Genomic DNA, 19958 nt, shown 5'->3' with positions numbered 1-19958 from the left:
GTGTATTCCTGCTTATGTGTGGAAAACCCCAACTGTGCTGATTGCACAAGAACCGTTTTTGTCTGATGATGTTCTGTTTATGACTCCTCAAGGACTTTGGTGTCACACAAAATCTAGAAGTCTCTTTTGTTTTCCGCCATGAACAGAAACAGTTAATTTAATATATACTGTGGTTGTTAAAGGTCTTGGTTTTAAAAGCTCCGTGGATAATAAGGCAATAGATTTTTGTCTTCACACTAATAATGAAGACCTCAGGTGCAAGAGCAGGCAAGGGCAGTGGAGGCTTTTACTTTACAGATAAGCCTAGCTGATTTGTTTTGCACTCAGAACAGACAGTGTTCATTTCTGTCATGGCCATGGTCTGTCATCTGCTGGAAAGGTGAGAAAGCTTCCTGAAAGCCTCTGAATGAGCGTTCTGCTGCTCCAGTTTAACACCCCTATGTTGTTAATCTATTCAGTGGCTGAAAACGATCTGTCGGCACGCAGATTGCAATCTATAGTGAGCAGTAACCACCACAGTGGAGGTCAAGGCGACCCTGTGTAACATGATATGAATTCCATCACTCGCAGCCCAGCACCAGCAGGCTAAAGGCGCTCTGGCCTGGTAACACAGTGGGGATAAGGGAGAGGAGAATCGGCTCTGATTTGAAGTCACGAACCCACAGTGGGAAAGTGGGATAAAATGTGACTAGCATTGTATGAGAATTGGGCGTCTCTTTTGGCCTCTGATAGAGAGGGATGTTCTGTTCTTGCCGGTGGGAAATTGAAATGTGCACCTCTAGAGAAGGGTTTTTCTTGTTGGCAGGAGGGAACATAAGGAAGGAAGTGAACTCACTGTCATGACTTTGAGTAGTTTTAGCCTTAAGACTGAGAGAGAAAGTTTCTCTCTGATTGACAGCTTCTTCTAATCCTCTCTTTCTCTGTCAAAACAAGCAATTTTTAGCTTGCAGGTGGGTGATGAATGCCTCATTTATTTAGAATCACAATAAATCAAACATTGTTACTGTGATTAAAGCCTGTGCCATTTTTCATTTCATCAAAACGTCAGCAACAGTCTCATTACATCACCGCACACTTGTAAAAAAAGGGAACACAAATGAATCATATTTCATATTCAGTGTTCGGAATTAGTGAGTACATAAAAGAAAAAAAAAAACAACATTCCCATAAGGAAAACAGGATTAGTTTCATTCATTGAGGTTGTGATAATGGTCATTATGCATCTGTGGGAGACCTGAGGTATCCAATGAATAACACTCAATGGGCTACATACATGACTGCAACAAAGGGGGAAAAAAAAGGGCAACGTGTTGGTGATAATGTGCTCTCATGCCTCGCACCTCGTTTCCACTAGTAAAAAAAGCAAACACATTCTTTACTCTCGGTTGTTTTGTATATCTATGTGACATTTTTCTGCACCACATTTTTCTGCCCTATTTACTTGCTTTGTGCTGGTTCTAACAAAGCTTCAAAGAGCTCAGCACAGGTTGCCTGTAGCTACCTGCTTTCAACACCACCTCTTCTCGCAGCACTAGTGGGAAGCAGCTGCCTTTTCCTCTCAGAGAACTACAGCAGGTCTTTTGGTGTCCTTTTGAATTAGCCCGAGCACTTTTCATCCTCTTTTTTTTAATCCTGGTGAGGTGAGGGATTATGGATGTTTATCGGTGTATGAAGATCAAGGGGATTAGGGGTATAATCCCATTTGAACCCACGTAGAGTTTTGGCAACCTTGTCTAATTCTGTTGAACTGTGATCTGCCCACTGCCCCAAACGTTGACTGTGGCACAAAGCCAGATTATCTGTCTACCCTCCATCTCTGTTGGTCTCAACTCAAACCAGTCAGATTTGCTCGTTTAACTTGATCCCCCTGTCAACCAGAAAGATTCATTGGATTCACTGACATGAGCAAACTCAGTGAAATCATTCTTACGTGCAGTGAAAACGATCCTATTCTCATGTTATTTCTTGCTGTTCTTTTACTCCACCATCCCAAATAATATTTTTTAATTTGCTTATCCCCATCCGAGTGTGAAATTGCAAGGTAACAATCTTCTTTGCATGATAACACTGCAGTCATTTTGCCTCATATGAAAATGTGTAGACCCACCCTGCAACAGCTGCAGTGTGAAAAAAATCATTTTCTTCTTCTTTGGCTCTCACTCATATTGTTGAGCAGACAACCCTCCCCCACTCTCATATGCGTGACACGTTGCAGCATTGTTAAATATCAAGACCATTCCTCATCCTAATGACCTAATGTGAGCGGCATCAACAATTGCTTCCTTCTCCCTTTTCGGACTTTAATCTCACCCCCCCCCCTCTACCTCCGCACGGATAGGTAATAGAGAATACAGGCGTTGTGAATCACCATTTCGCGACAGCAACTGCCTCTAGATGGGAAATTATAGAGGCCATACATTGAGCCTGAATATCTATAATATAATACATCATGCACAATGATCTTTGATGCTTGTTTTCTGGAGGAATAAATAGCTTGAATGTGCTCCCCTCTGGAAAAGAGAGAGACCCGGGATTCTCATTGCTATTCTGCTGAACAGCAGTATCAGAAACTTTGGCCAAGTAATTGTAGTGATGCTGAAATATGCTGCTTGATCTCTTTCCATTCACTTGATCAAACAGGGAATCTGTCAAGACAGTTGTGGCCAACTCTCTGTTGCAGTGTGAGCTAAGAGCATGACAGCACTCCTTCCTTCCATCTCTTTCTAGGTTAACGAAGTCACTGCGCTACAAGGCCGTGTTTTAATTTCTGTCTCTCCTTGTTTGTTTTCTTTATGAAGTTTTGTTTGATCATCTGGGTTTCTGTTTAAAAGGAAGAAGAGAGGACTTAGCCGCACTGACACAATGCTGATATGACTATAAATATGAGGTCCGTTGAGATTTTCAGGCAACATCAATACACATCATGGACTGACATTAGATTGGTCAGGACCATATGGCACAGTGTCTGTTGAGAGCCAAGGGAGACCTGTAAGTGATGCATGAATTATGGAGAATTTTGAATGGTGTTAAGTACGTAGAATGTAGTGAGTGGATTCACTACTCACCTGCATTGCCAGAAGTCTTTATTATATCACATTAATCATTCACTGGAAGCGCCAAAGCCATTGATGATAACAGGCTGTCATCAGTCTTCCCTGAACGAGACCACCTCATCAAAACTCTTTTCAACACTTCTGGACTTAACACGCTGAGCTGAAATGGCATTACTGCCTCTGCAAAATGATTCTTTCCTTACTATTGTTCCTCTTCAACTATAGATTGCATTAAATCTCAAATGTAGTCGACAAATACAATCGCATAAGTGCTTAAAAGTTATATTCCTCACCTCGCTCAGTCTAAATTGTGATGAAGCCTGTGACGAGATGGGAGGGATCTTCAGCCTCAAACTAATGTTATAAAATGTCAAATTGTGACCTTTCTAACCGGTCACGTAGTTAATCTTAAAGATATTAATTTTCTTCTCTTTTATGAGTGTTTTGCACCACAAAACAATTTAAAATGTACTAATAAAACTGATGGTTTCTTTTTCTTTTCTTATTTTTGGCAAAAAGTAAACATCCAGAGAGACTCTGTATTGCCCCCCCACCACCCTTTTTTAAAATGAAAAGGTTCAGTCCTGCCCCCCAAACCAGGCACGAACGGTACTTGCTAGCAGTGAATTGTGAGTGAGGAGTGCATCATGTCTCAGCTTCCTAAAGCAAAATCTGGTTTCCAAAAACAAAAAGAAAGAAAAGAAAGACAAGAGAGAGAAAATAAAGGGCGACAGTGTGTCACCCAGTTGTTCACAAAGAAAGGTGGGTGTAGTCCGTGAGTGGTGGAAATTAACCTGTTAGCTTAGTCCATAGTGACAGAGGCTCCTTTTGCTCTTTTAGCAAGCTGTTCATACTAAATCCAGTCCCTGCCCCAGGCCCAACAGATGCAGCTTCAGGCTCAGCAGCCATGTCTCTCCATCCCCATCCCCCCACCACTGAACCAGGCCTACTCCCAACTGATAAAGGAGGTGAGCAGCATTGTGTTGAATGACATGTCAGTTGGCATAATTGCAGGGGGTCCATTTTTATCATTATGAAAAAAGGAGAAATGATTAGATCCTTTTCAATGATAAGAATTGGTGGTATACTTAGTTGCTTTGTATACTCAGTTAAAAAATCTGCTGCTGATTTTATTCTTTTGTTTGCTATATCATTCTATATATGATAATTTTAATTTATTTTAATTGAATGGGTTAAGTTATATTTATTTTAAATTTTTCATTAATGTAAAGATAATTTTCCATTCAAGAGTTTTACCATTGAAATTACATTTAGACTGTAAAAAATGTATCAGTCTGTAAAAAATGTATCAGCATCAAATAGTGAATCCACTGTATGCAGAATGTTGCATGCATGTCTGCACAGTGTTATATTGTCACAGCTGACTGTCAGTACATATTGTACAGTAAGTATTGGACTACAAGAGAGTTCCAAGCCTGCAAAGGTAGATTTATTTAAAGCTTTGAACGGTTCAGGTTCTGGAGGTGTGCTTACAGCAATTGCGCAGGGTTGGCCTGTGGTGGGGCTCAATGTGATATCTTTCATGGGGCCCAAGATTTCTGGTGGCACCCCTGGTTATATCACTCACTCACTTTATGAATCTGACACAATGCAGAGATGGTTAATCTCTAATGTTTGATGTATCAGTCCTTTATTGTCTGACATAATTAAATAAAGACCCTGCACCACTGGCACAAGATAAAAAGTGTTTGATGAAATGCACATATACCAGTGATTTTGCTATTCTTACAATCTTCCCAGTAGCAAAAATAAATAAATAATCTGGAACACAGCAACCTGCCTATTAGATAATGAAACGTTATTTTTGCAATATTGATATTTTAGCCTGAGGGTGGCTATCGATGTTCAAGGGTTGTCTAAAATGGTAAAGGCTCATCCTCTGGGGGAGTTAATCTCATAGCAATATGTCTTTTGGGTTTTGATATTTCTTGTGTACAAGTGGAAATGTGGAAAGGTTAGCGGGTCAATAAAAACATTAGCGGTGCTCATTCACGTCCGCTTGGCCCTTTCAATACTGTGAAAACTGGAGTGACCTCTGTGAGATCGACCCTCAGAGGGAGCAAGTGAATGATGTCGACTTCAGCTGTGCATGCTAAGCATCAGTTGATCTTAAACTTTTCTTTTGTTACATTGTCTTTTTTTAATACAAGTTAGTATTGATCATTATTGAAAACACTGATGAATTCAACCAGTTATCATTTATTGCAGTTATTTGCTGAAAATAATTATTGTATTAATAATAATTGTGGAGTCTCCAGACGAGGGCAAGTGCTTCAATTTTAAATCTTCTGCTCTTCTCGAACCCTGCCCCCTTTGCTCATTTAGTGGCTAATCTTATGAAATATGATTCTACGTGAAGTAATATCAAGTGCCGAGGGGGAAGTTATTAAAACGCACCTTAGGATTCATCATAGCAATATGAATATTAACTGTATGTAATATTTCATGAAAATTACCTTAGGCAGTTACACTCAAGTCCATGTGTGCTGAGCACCGGTACATGCTTGACTCAATAAATAACACTAACTATGTAATACTGTCGAAAAAATCGAAGGGGCAAATTCACAAAGAATGGATTGTGGCCTCTGATAGCGCTGTGAATTTGTGCATCATTTGCAACTGCTATGTGCCCTGTCTCGGGGTCCAATTCACAAAAGATTTTGCGTTAATGATATGACAGAGCAAACAAAAATTCAGTTTTGCAGCTGAGTGTAATTTGCCCTTGTTTTGTGTCTGATTGAATGAGCGGAGCAGTTTCCAGTGTTTCAGGCTTTTCTCCACATTTCAGCACACAGATTGGTTCATAATGAAAACTGCAGAGAGCACAAAAGCCTCAAATTGCGTGTCTTTAATTAGCAGAGGTGCACACACACAGAGCTATCCACAATCACAAACCAACTTTCATGTATTTTGCTTATTTTACTTTATTTCACATCTATAACATAATCTGCTGAAATGTCAAATGTCAAAATACAGCTATTAATGTGACTCAGGCAGTTCTGAAACATGTTTGATTAATGTCTGAATCTTACAGTAATGTTGTTCAGGTGTCACTGAATGTATCCAGGATTTCGCAGAAACATCAATACTGATATTCTGTTCGCTGCCCACAGCTTGCTGCAGCATAACACAGCAGCTGAAACGATTGGTGCATCTCAAAACTGAGAAAGAGGCTGTGCGCATTTACGCATGTGGTAACGTGATTAACACTAAATTGGTCAGGGCCTGACAGTAATTAATGTTCTGTTTCCTGCTACACATTTATATGGTGGAATTGTTTGTGATAAAGCAGCCCATATGGATGAATCCTGAGCTCCATCAGCGCTGTCAGGACATTTTTATTTTTAAGTAGCTGAATGTCCGAGATAAGCCTATCACCCCAAATCCCACTTGATCCCCCTCAATGTCTGACTGAAGATTTCACCCCTGATATCATTCAATATCAATTCAATATCATTCAATGCCTCACAAGCCTGAAGATTTGAAGAAAGAGAAAGAGAGTGAGTGAGTGAGTGAGTGAGTGAGTGAGTGAGTGAGTGAGTGAGTAGGTGAGAGAGTGAGAGAGTGAGTGAGTGAGTGAGTGAGTGAGTGAGTGAATGAGTAGGTGAGTGTGCTTCTGTTACCACCAACTCTCTGAAGACACTAATCATTTCACTCTAACTGCTTATGACTATTAGTGCTCGTCTTTGTGAATTGGACTGTTTTTGCAATGAGGCTCATTTGCATAGAAAGGAGCAATTTTGTGCCAAATCTATGCATATTACCTCATTTACATACGTGCAAATAGCAAAGGAGCACAGAGACTCTATGTGCTTGGCAGCGCAGTTTGGGACGCATTTCATCCTTTGCAGGTGAACTACATGGTTTGTTTTTGTCTCATTTGCGCAGGTTCAGTGGCCGCAAAAGCTGTGCAATCCTTTTGTGAATTCGCTGCTAAGAGTTCAAAATTAAACCTAACTGATCAATGTCAATATGAATAAACCGTAATTGATCAATAAAGAAAATAAAATAAAGGAAAATAAAGAATATATTAGTGGAGGAGTCTGCAGGTAATGACAGTGACAGTTTGCATGCGGAAGCTGCAGTAACTATTTAAATACCTACATCTGTGTGATTATATCTTCACATAAAGACATTCATAATGACATTGCTGTAACATTCACACAAGTTGAAGTAAAATACAGAAAAGAGAAAAACAAAAGACATATTGAGTATTATACCTTGTATAGATACGTATGTGCGTATGATGATACAACGTGTAAAATAACCCTACTACTGTCACATGGTTGTGTTCACATGAGTCGGTTACCTCTGGATTGCACTGCTGTTAAACATCACAAAATACCCTCATGTTGTTTGACTGGAGTCATTTGAATATTCAGATGTTTGAGCAGCAGCAGAATCAGCGGAGACAAATACGACACTCATTTACATGACCAGCTGATTAAAGCATGTCAGTTCCTCGCAGCAGTCGGACTGTAGGCCTTGTTCTTAGCAAATAGTACAGGAAGGAGAACCACAGCAGCACGTTTCACATCATTTCATCATCAAAGCATTTTCCTGCTGAGGAATCGTCAGTGAATGAGCGCTGAGCGAATGAGTGCTCTTGATGCAGGACACCTCATATCTCCAGCAGTCACATTTCAGTACAGAATCTGTTTGAACTAGCAGGGAAATGTTTAGTCTGGGCAATAAAAAGGAACATGTGCACCATAGATAAATGACAGGAACTGTATTTATCCATTCAGGGCTTGCTTGCTCTTCAAGTTAACTAGTCATTGTCAGAGAAAATGCCGCACTCAATAATGCATACCTAATTTAAAAGACCATTCATTGCCCTTTTGGTGCCTGCTCTTGTCTCAGCAGCACAGATTAGATGAGGGCGGTGCATCTTAACGTCTCTGGAGCTGCTATTTTACCAATCACTGCTCTCATTTCCCAATTTGAAAGGACTATTGGTCATTACCCTGACCTGAGGGAGATAACTTGACCTGTGGCGTGTGCAGGGTTTACTGTCCTCGTTGGTGAGGGGTTTACTGGCTCTTTGAGGCATCATCAAACTGCACAGTGGAGACTTGGAGTGAAACATCAATAATTCAAGGACAGTTAATTCACCTTGAGATTGGTCTCCATGGAGCCTGAAGATATAGCCTGAGAATGAGGTGTGCCTGCCCTTTGAGAACATCATGGCTTCATTTTATATTTTGCCTCATTAAAGGCTGAGACCATCGTAGTTCTTTGGCTCGTACTGGTGGATATGCAACAGTTATAGTCGGATGCTTTCGTCAGTGGATTTATATTGAGGTATTGATCAAAGTTGATACATCAGGGACTATAGGTGCTTTAATGAAGCATAACACTGCACGTGTTATGGGCCTAGGAAACCTGAGAGAGGCCAGTAAAGCTTAATGGAAAAACCTCACACCCTATCTCTTAAGAACACTAGAAACACTTCCTGCATTGGCAGATAAGAAAGAGGAAACCACGTTTTATCTCTTAATATGCCCCCCGGCAAAGCCTGTATGTCCAGGCATTGCAGGTTTGTGCTTTAGATTATCTTAATAAATAATGCAGACTTCTGCTGCCATAGTCAAAGACTGCCTCCCATTTAGCAGGAATACTTCCAGTCATATCAACTGTCACAGCTTGATGAGGATCTGCAGCAAGTCTGACCTTCTAATGATTGGGCTCCAGCTAAGGCCACAGCAGGACTCCTGTGTAATTTCCTTCTTTATCCGTAAAGATGACAGGAGTGTCAGCAGCTGGAGTGCAACTGCATGATTGGAAAGTAGATACGCCTCCTTGCTCTGTATTGGGTGGAAAGGGCTCTGCCTTCTTCTTACAGCTTCAGTGGATGCCGAGAGTTAGCGAGATTTGATATTAAAATAAAAAAAACCAAACTCGTTCTGTTGTTCTGCTTCAGAAAATACAGCCAAATAACATTTAGGACAGACTCGGGAGCAATCCTGTCTCTCTTTGTTGCTGGAGAGGCGACATACAGAAACAGAGACATGCAGGGGACCTCTCTTGTGTTATGATATGTCTTGATCATCTGCTGGTGCGGGAATCAGTGGTAAACAAGTGCAGACCTGCAGAGCTTTAGAGTGTCAGCATGGTGCTGGCAAACAGGGATCAGAGGAGTTCTGTGTCTCAGCAGTTTTATTCCACATTGTACTAAAAAAAAAAAAAGAGTCAGTATTTATAACTTGTTTTTGATTCAATTAGTGGTGAAACAAAATAATGTTCTCATTAGAGCTGTCAAACTGTCACTCTAATGTCACATTGCCATTCTGTATTGCCTTATTGGAAAGCTGTAATTTCATGCAAAAATACACCTGTGTTGTCAGCCTGAAATAAAAACTGCAGAAAAAGCCTTATGAACCATAAAGGGCAGGTACATTTTTTGGGTTTTTTTTTAGGTTTTATATCATTCTGTAGCTTCACAGTAGCTTCATGTGTATTCAAATTTGAAAATTCAAATTTTGGTCAAAGTATGTATCTTTTAGCGTCAAAATGCCATTTTCCCAAACCCTTCTAAAAACTTTCCCCATGTGACCTGACGTAGGTTTCCGCATGATGATGTTGTTATATATAAACCAATATAAACCCCTCCAGCCCACCTAGCCAGTAGCCACAGAGACGGACTGAGCGTTCACTGTTGCTGCTACTCTGCAAAACATGCTAACAGACGCACAGACACACAAAAATGGGGTGCTCACTGTTGCTGCTGCTCAAAGTTTAAAAAATAAAGTCTGAGCTCTCCCCCTGCCAGTAAACGGCTCCGGATCAGAACAGAATCCGGTGTGACTCGCGGGTGTTATTCATCCCGAAGCTCTGGCTCTGCTCCCGGCTCTCTCCTCCAGAGCTCCCGGCACTCAGCAGCTGTCTGTCCCTCCGCTCCGTCTGGTGCATTTATAAACATCTCACGCACTTAGACTCAGCGCTGCGACGTCGCTCGTAGTATATGTGGACAATTTATCGTGCTTTAACATACAGTGAACGAGTATGTTAGGAAGACACTGTCAGCAAACTGCGTGTTGGGTGGGTGGGGGCATCAGCGCTGTAACTCACATCACTGCTTTTTGCTAACGGCTGAGTGGGCGTTTCCATTTGAACAACCTTGAAAAAAATGCAGATGGAGTCGTCCTTTAATATTTTAATCATTATTATTTGAGTGCCTGGTATGTTCTCTGGTGGAAATTCTTCTTGGCATACTCACAGGATGTGACAAATGAAACACTGAAGTAAAAGCAAAAGCTCCTCAGCTCTAGTTAAGTGCACCAGCATTGGTTAGAGCTGCTGCTAAAATAGCTCCACTACAACTTTCACCTCCATCAGCCACTGAGAAATGCATCACAGTGCCTCTCAATGCCACTTATCTAACCCTCAGGATAATATTTGTTGTAAGAGTGAATGATATCTATTTTATTTTTCACAGTGGCATACCTGGGAAGAAATGCGGGACCATTATCTTGTCTGCTGAAGAGCTGGGAAACTGCAGAGTAAGTCAAAAAATTTTCGACCAGTATATTTTTTTCTTTTACAATGTAGGTGTTATAGTAAATGTTTTGCAATGTTTACTGATCTAATCTGAACTGGGCCCTTAAACAACGGTACATTAGAGTTTAATTAAACATAGCTAAAAGATTACAACACCTCACTGTGCACTGTGCAGTTGAATGCAGTTGAATAGGACACACTGCAGGAAAATGTGGAAAATGGTGGTTGCATAATGAATGTTTAGCAATGTTGACAAGCCTGCTGAAGCGAAGTGGGTTGTTTAATAGCTTTGACTTCAGTAAGATGTATTGTATCATAACTGTCCCCATTAAACCGGCAGGATATGCCATGTCACTATGCAATTGTGGCTGTCATGTTGAAATTGTGTACATAGTGAAAATGCTATGAGTTTGAACAGCTATTTAATGAGGCTGTGTTCATTCTAATCACTAAAACGGGCATTTCCTCCTCTGTGTGGTGTGTAAATCTATGAGTCTGCGTTAATAACTTTTGTCCACTAATGTCCATTGGCTTCCTCTCCACACAGCTAAATGAAGATAGTAAATAAGCACATTATACTGCTGCCAGCGGAGCAGGAGAAAGTAGCAAGACTTATTGGCCAGAACAACCAGCTTCCCTCGGAGGCTATAAAGCAAGCCGTTAAGCTGCAACTACTGTGTAAATGTTTTATGATATCCTAATGCATGTAAGCAACTAATGAATTTAAAGCTTTGTAACTTTCTTTCATACATGTTGAGTAGGAAGTGTTTTATTTGGTTGTAGTTCACAGTATTTGTGCCTGACTTTAAAGTTGTTTTTTTTTTTAAAGTTTTACTAACAGAATAATCCATTTCCTGAGGAAAAACAGTCTCCAGTTATAGTGAAACAGATATACCATGCTGATGATAAAACTGCCACGATAACTGTTCCTGATTTGGTCCCGCTGGATTGAAGTGTCAGTGCTCACAGTCGCTGAAGGGCTGCTGTGAGTCATCAGGTGCACTGGATCCGCGATGATAGGAGTTAGCATCTTCACTGCAAAGTACCACTTCAAGAGGCCATTTTGTAATATAAATGCAAATGATCATTACTGGTACAAATGACCATTTTCCTTTTCACAGACTCAATTAAAGAGACACAGACTTGACATGTCACTCCAGACCTTCCCTGTTTGCACAAGGTTTAGCCCTGAACGCCTCAGGTTTGAATACAGAAAAGGAAATTGAGACAAAAGGCAGATTATAGTTGAACAGTCTGAAGACCCTGCTGTCAGTGCAAGTCCTACACCTGTGAATTACAGTAGTTTGGAATTGCTACCATTGCGAATCATATTCTAAAGTGTTTATTTAACCATTTATTCTGACCATTAAATGGAGGCAGCAGAGTTGATGCTTCACCTGAAATAAACACTGCATTTCCTGTATGGGGAAACTGAACCCAGCGGATTGGGAATCGACCGAGGAAGTTATGCAGGGACTGTTAACTAAGAGGCGGGTTGGCTCACACCTTTGTGGTGGATTTGTCAGGTATCATTAGACAGAGCAACAGCCTCTGCATGGATCAAAGGCTTCCTCTTGGCTGTCGTTATCTCTGGCACGTATGACATGCTGAGCGGAGGCTGGCTCCCTCTCAGATCCTCCTTGCAGTCCAGCCGCAGCTCCGTGCTGATTTACATATGACAGCACTGTGAGTTTTTACTCTTTCCTTTTCTGAGCGTAATTATGGTTCCGTTCATGTGAAGATATACATAGGTCTTCCATATCTCTCCTGACCATACATCTCTCCAGATTACCATTCACCTATTGTATACTAAGACTCATCCCTACACTCAGCAATAAGCTGAATTATCATTGACGCTATGGATCGTATGATGTATTTCCCTAAAGCAAATATTCTTCAGTTTATCACTGGAGTCAGAAAAAGAAATGGAGCTTTGTTCCATTTTTTTCATGGGTGTAAAACAAAAATCCTTCACCTGAGGCTTATGGTCATAATAGACGAACACCCAAATGAATGGAGTGAAGCGTGAAGCATACCAAGGAATTGTGTTAATTTCTGAATCATATAATCCTCTGGCTCATGATTCGGATGGTGATTCAATACTGTATACGATCCTGAGGATGCTATAAGCTTATGTCATGTGAATTCAAGTATTGTCTGCATTGCTTCATATTCCTTTGAAAAACCAGTCCCACTTTCTGAAAGTGACAGTGTGGATTGCTCAGCCACTTACCCCCATGCAGTGATATCTTGGTAGAGCAGAGAAATGGGAAGAGGGATACAGACTGCACTCGTTATTCCCCTGCTGCTCCTGAACCTCAGTGGCCAAAATGAATGTTCTGCCTTTTTTCCCAACTTAATGAGAGAACACTGCTAGACACCAAAGCGAGTATGTGTTATCTGTGCCTAATGAAGGCTTAAGGCACTGTGTTGCCATGATAGTGTAATTGTAGAGGCCATGTCAGGGCTAAGCAGAACAGTTATAAGATGCTTCTGTTTTAAAGGGACTTTGGATTACTGACCTAAGCAAACTCTGCTGTTCTACAGTAACATGATATGTTGTGTTTTTTGAAATCGGCAAAACGAGGCACAGCGGGAACGTGGCAAATGAGATGTTCTTGTGAAAAGCCATCGAGGGAGAGCGTGACACACTTCAGATTCAGAGAGGAATGGCTCTATAACCTGGCTGATCCGTATCCAACTACACAAATTGGAAAAAAGATCATTTTCCATTAATATGCTCTCTACATATATCATAGGCTGTGTCGAACCACAGAATATTACTTGAAATGACAGGAGGGCATGAAAATAAGTATAAACAACCCTGACTCATTCAGCACAAACTGACTGTTTTAATCAGCTCTTTACTTTGCGTCTGTTTTCAACATTTCCACAGTGTTGATTGGAAACCTAACCTATGATTGGAATCAACAGTGATATTTAAATTAGCTCAGTTTTTCAAGAGAATACTCAGAGAAGTATTTTAGTAGCTATGAGTGGAAAACCATCTTTCTCTCAGCAGTTTCCACAGAGATAGAGGCTGGTCTGTGTCGTGTCCAGGGCATAAAGGCATAAAGTGATGTGATGGGGGTTAGTGAGAGGCAGGTCAGAGGCAGAGTGCACCATACTGATGTGGGTCAAAGCAATCGATATAGGCGCTGCCCAGCACCATGCTGATTCAGATTTAATAGCTGCACTTCAAAACCTAAAGGGCCCGGCAGACCAGCAGGGTAGGAACAGCTCTTCTATCTGCTAGATACCACATCTCACACTTAAAATTATGATGATTAGACACTCGACTTGCATACACATTGAGTTTCAGAGCTACAAAGTTTCTAAAAAGGCTCACACAGCATTGAGATAAAGGCTGTCAGTTTAGAGAGGTCTTTGTTGAGTTTCTTCTGATGTGGACACTTACTTGTCCAGTCTCTGCCCACTATGCAGCCTCATTATTATACAATGCAGACTAATACCTTGACCACAGGGAGACTGACTATCTGGAACCAAGAGCATTATGAGGCATGGTCATTGTTCTTATAATGGTAGCGCACATTGAAATGCTGCCTAAATTAGTATAATTATGGTAATACCAGCCTTTCTAATGTATCATTAGCTGCACTCACACCCTCCATATCCTTTTTGTACACAGCCCCCCCCCCCAGTGTGCAGGGTTCCGCTTATGTACCTCTGCGTGGTCTCTCATACCGTTACTATGATTATATTCAGCTCAACAACGTATTTTCAATTTGATATCTCTTATCCCATCTACTGTTGTTATGCAGGAGTTGCATTATAAGGAAATGGTAATGAATGCATTGCTGGTTTTGGAGACTAGAGTCCACCGGCTGGTTTCGCTCTGCTCTTATTAGGATTCAGTAAGCACTTTTCCTTTATTTGGTGCTTCAGTGCTTTTATATCTTGGCACACAGCATGTCTAAACAACAACAGGAGACAAACAGAGGCAGGAGCATGGATTTACAATGTCCTTTACTTTTTTGTCTTTTCGTTTCTCTGACTCTCTGTTTCTCTTTCTCTTTTTTCCCCTTCTTGTCTGTAGGATTATGCTACCATGCAATTCTGTGCCAACAAACTGGATAAAAAGGACTTCTTTGGAAAGTCAGACCCCTTCATGGTCTTCTACAGAAGCAACGAGGATGGCACGTGAGTTTGTCTCTTGCTTCTGCTTCTCAGTGGGTTTTTCATTTTGGCTCGCTAAAGCCAGGTAAGAGGGAGTAGATATCAAAGGGGAAGGAAACCAAGGTCAAGAGAATTAGATTGAGATCCCTCAAACTCAGCTGCATACAGATTAAGTCGTGCAGTCATGGTCCCAAAGCTAACCATGGTGGGAAGGTTTTACCAATCAGGGTTTTCGCAGAGATGTGTGTTTTAGCATTTTAAATCCCTGTCGGCCTGCATCTCCAGGTTCACCATCTGCCACAAGACTGAAGTGGTGAAGAACACACTGAACCCTGTGTGGCAGTCCTTCTCTATCCCCGTTAGAGCGCTCTGCAATGGAGACTATGACAGGTAGGGTGAATGATGATGTACTATTAGGGGAACATCACACACACACACACACACACACACACACACACACACACACACACACACACACACACACACACACTTGAATGGAGTGTGATTTTCCAGTGGAAATCAAAACCACACAGTTTCAAAATGGGTTGTGTGCGTCAAATTTAGAAAGCATTGATTTTCTACCCTTATTTTATGTGGTGCTCAAATTGAGAATTATTGCAACCCTATCTGCTACCTTGCTTGGCTGTTCATTGATTTGCCCACAACCGGAGAGAGCATTTCAGAACATTTCATCTCGTCAGAGCAAAATGCCTCGTGGGACACCTGAGGAGCAGGAAGAGTTTGGGCAGGAAAATAAGAAATACGAGGAGAGAGGAAAAAAAAGTGAGAACGGGGAGGAAGAGTGGCTGTACTCTTGGTTCTACAGATGTTGACAGGTGGCTGGAACAAAAGAGGAGCCCTGCTCTGTGTGTCTCTGTGTGTGTCTGTGTGTGTCTGTGTGTGTGTGTGCAAAAGGATGAAAGTGTGTAGACCCAGACAGCCCTCGGAGTGTGTGTAGGAGTTGTCAAAGAACATGTCAAAGCTTGCCCTCTCCACCACGCTGGGTGTCAACAGAGGTTCTTCACTCTGATCCCGTCTCTGCTCACCTGCCCGGAGAAGCTAATTGGGTCAGACAGATGGAGCAGAAGGCATGAAAGACGCCTGATTCTCTTTGAGGATTTTGATGGCAAGAGAGATCTACAGCAATTTTGTGTCTCTGTTACTTTTCATGTGAAATTCCTACAGTTTGCTGTGCTGCGTTTTTTGATCTACACAGCAGGGCCACTGCAATTTTCATTCTCTTGATTCACTACTTCTCAAAGCTAGTCAAATTTTAAATCATGTTTAAAATGTAATGGCTCTGTAATAATTGCAGTTGGTCTTATCTTGGCTCACAGTATGTTTAGTGGCTTTGAATTTCCTTCACTCAAACATTTCTCAAATGCATAGCGTTTTCTACTTTATAGATAATGCCTGCCTCACAGATTTAGCCCTCGTGCTTTTCCTTATGCTCTTTTAAATGTTTTTGCACCTCAACTTTCCTCTGTGCTCATGTTTCTCACGTCAGCCCAAAGCACAAATGATCGTGTTTATTCCCCCTCCGTAGTAATGTCTTTCGGCCTCTTGTGAATCTGTCAAATCCCTTGCAATCATCTGGGTTTAATAGTGATCAGAACATGAGATCTCTTCCATTTCCTCTCAAACCTGCAGTGGCTCCAGGAACAGAAATGAAACTGATCCAAGGACTAATCATCTGTATCTACACTGGTGGATTTGATGGTGTCACAGTGCTGCTCATGACCCTGATCATTAGTTGCAGGAAAATGACATTAGAGAAAATTGATGTTGACTGACACATCACTATGAAATCATCTGCCACGCTGGCCCTGACTGTCAAAACACATTACTTTTATTTTTGTCTGTCAGTTAAGAGCATACGGAAGATTTGGTTGTTTTCTCACTCTGACTCTGAAATCTGAATATCTGGCTGTGTTATAAGTTCTTTCAATAGCAGCACAATTCTTGTCTCAACTTTCTCTACATGGATTGCAAAGGTTTTCAGAAGAGAAATACATTAAGTGCAGACAGAATGAGTTCAGGTCATGATAACAGGGCAGCTCTCCATCCCCCTACCTCCTCCTGGACCCACCGACACATGATTGACACCAGCTGATGGGGGAGGTGGGCGAGCCACTGATCTTTCCGTCAGATTGACTAGAGGAGAGGAAACACTTTGCTCATTCCCAGTGAACTCTCTCCGGCTTACTTATTTGGTTTCTCGCCTTCCAATTTATTTCGAGAACTTGCAAAATATGCTCCCTCCCAAGAGGTTAGTTTTCTATCTTTGGAGAATGTTTTACTCAAACTTTTGGCAACTTTGTCAACCTGCTCTCTCTTCTGTGAGACATACATACTCACTGGTAAACAGTTAATTAAAATCCTTAATGTCTGGTTGTCAACACAAGCTAAAAATACCTTTTTTTTCCTATTTTGGAAGCAATGGCTTTGTAATGGTCTCAGCTGAATGTTTAACTTAAGTTTTCACATTTTGTCATTAACTGCTGTATTTAGTGTCAATGTGGGGCACATTCTAGTTTTAAGAAAGTAACTGATGTTTTTTTAAACTGGTATAAGATCCTTTGAAAGGTGTTTGCATCTTTTGCCTGCAGAAAACAGAGAAGGCTTTCTGTGATTGGTTTAATTTAGGCTTCAACAGTAGTAAATGAGCTTTAATAGGTCATGCTTTCACTGCGTCATTTCAGAAATGAGAAAAGTCTCCCCTCAAGGACATTAAGGTTGTGAGTCACGTATTACATAAATTCGTTAACACAAACAAATTCTCTTTTCTCTCCTTTGATATGTTTTACAGAACGATCAAAGTGGAAGTTTATGACTGGGACAGAGACGGAAGGTAACGGATACAGTTACACACACACAAACATATATACAGTCATGATTATGAATTTATTAAAAATTCATTCATGCAATTTATGAAATGTTCCTTGTGTCCTGACCACTGTCTATGAGTTTGTCCTTCAACTCTCTCATAAATTACATTTATTATTTTTTTTTACAGTGTATTTGTTCAGAAACATATAACCACATTCACAATCTTTCACACCTAATTGCTATTCATTTTTATGCCTCCGTGCCGGCAACATTCGTGGTCAGAGGCATAATGTTTCTGGGTTGTCTTTCAGTTCGTCCTGTTCTCATGAACATGATATCTCAGGAACCCCTTGACGGAAATTCATTACATCTGGCACAAACATCCACTTAGACTCAAGGATGAACTGATTAGATTTTGGTGGTCAAAGGTCACTGTGACCTCACAAATATGTTTTTGGCCATAACTAAAGAATTTATATGCTAATCATGACAAAGTTTCATACAAATGTCTAATGCAGTGATGACATATTTCATATCCAAGGTCAAAGGCCGACTTCACTGTGACACCATAATGTTCTGCAAAAACATTTTTCTGGCCATTATTCAACACCATAACTCAGGAACAGAAGGGTAGATTGTGACCATATTTCACATTTGGTCAGATACTGAATTGGTGACACTAATCTTGGTGCCCACCTTAAAACTGGTGATTGTACAGTTCTTCTGTGCTGCCGGGTTGAATGTGTGTGTGAAGCATCCACATTTTAGGATTTGTAGCTTCTTTGCATTTTGCTTTCCCAAAGTAATATGAGTTCACCCTCTTCACTTCCTCTCACTGGATGACAACCAGGACGGGGGGCCTCCTGTTCCTCTGGTAGTCCACCACAAGCCCATTGGTTTTGCTGATATTGAGCTTCAGGTGATTATCGTTGCACCATGTGACGAAGCTCTCTATCAGTCGTCTGTACTCCTCTGTAAAAATAGTCTCTAAGTGAAGACAGCATGTTTCTCACTGGAAATTATTCACTGGAATCATACATGTCAATATAGTGATGACTTCCATTTCACCAAAAAATACACTTAATACCTTTTATTAAATTCCTTCAATGTATTCACTATAAATATTAAATGAGTCTGGACAGACATGAATGTAAACTGCAACTTGCCTGGTTGGCGGAGACATACAACCTCAAGGGGGTATTTCTAGTTCATTAAAAATTGACTATTACATCTGTGCGTCAGAGGTTGTGATGTAATTCCTCCAGCTACTTTTATCTTCTATCTGTCACGTTTGTACCTACTGTATCTGAAAGAACTGCATGTGATGCCGTTTTTCTTTCTTTCCATCAGCCACGATTTCATCGGGGAATTCACCACCAGCTACAAAGAGCTTTGTCGGGGTCAGAGCCAGTTAAATGTCTATGAGGTGAGTGGACATACATACAGTCAATACTGTTGGTCGGTACTCTGTTTTCCCTCAAAGCAGAGGACCTTTACTGTGTGTAAAACAGTGATTGTAGCTGCACATTTCATTTTGAACTTTGGTGAACTGTGACCATTTGATTAAGGCCCTCTACCAACCCCACCAACCCCCCACCCATGTTAAAACCATATAGTTTATGACATGTACACCATCATCTGATCTCTGATTAAAGCAAGCAGTAGATTATCAAAACACAACTATGTTACAATATATAACTATGTATGTTTAAGTATGTCACCAGAAACAAGTAAGTTTGCATGAATCAAAATGCACAAAACCACTGCTGACAGTCTGACTATTAACAAGAAACAACTACATACCGAACAGCTACTGATGACCAATATCTGCCATCAGAAAATACACTGCAAGTGTGATAATATAAGCAAGAAGCCAACGACAGTCTGACTTAAAAAGCCACATTTTAATTCAGTCTTTCTCTCTCTCTCTCTCTCTCTCTCTCTCTCTCTCTCTCTCTCTCACACACACACAATCACAATTAACTGGCAAGCTGTTGCTTAATAAATCAAAATGTCTCCCTTAAGTATTTTACTATAGAAACTACCTTTAGAAAGACAACCATGATCTGTGGGCTCAAAGAATCTTTAAACCTCTCCCCTCGACAAAACAAAAAACAAAACAAAATCAAAAACACTTCATTAAGCAGCGGCTTAATAAATTAAAACTAACTCACCAGTTTGTCTTGAGAGGAAAATATGACAAAAACATTCTCTCAAACTTCACCAGCCAGCTAAATCCATAAATAACAGTCATGTCCAAATCTTCACAAGCTGTCCAAATCTCTTCCGTTCTTCACTAGTTGTCATTTTTATTCAGGTTCAGTCATGAAAACGGTGTTATCAACAAGCTAGCATTAGCAACAATAAATAAACATCCCCACTTTCCTCAGTTGAAAGCTCCCTGACATGTTTTTACCA

The 19958-nt window shown here is 40.8% G+C and overlaps 1 protein-coding gene across 8 annotated transcripts in view; it reads left to right on the top strand.

Annotated features, from left to right (window-relative positions):
- cpne5a (copine Va) overlaps positions 1-19958 on the top strand; it is an 85899-nt gene that overhangs the window by 38198 nt on the left and 27743 nt on the right. For all 8 annotated transcript variants that reach the window (XM_042408700.1, XM_042408701.1, XM_042408703.1 and 5 more), the window contains 5 exons: positions 10513-10576; positions 14632-14735; positions 14997-15101; positions 17521-17562; positions 18891-18966. In XM_042408700.1, coding sequence (XP_042264634.1) covers positions 10513-10576; positions 14632-14735; positions 14997-15101; positions 17521-17562; positions 18891-18966 — 391 coding nt within the window. The remainder of the gene's footprint in view (positions 1-10512; positions 10577-14631; positions 14736-14996; positions 15102-17520; positions 17563-18890; positions 18967-19958) is intronic.

The sequence above is a fragment of the Thunnus maccoyii genome, chromosome 4, assembly GCF_910596095.1.
Source record: "Thunnus maccoyii chromosome 4, fThuMac1.1, whole genome shotgun sequence".
In the NCBI taxonomy this organism is placed as follows: Eukaryota; Metazoa; Chordata; class Actinopteri; order Scombriformes; family Scombridae; genus Thunnus; species Thunnus maccoyii.
This window is presented reverse-complemented; position numbering and strand designations above follow the sequence as displayed.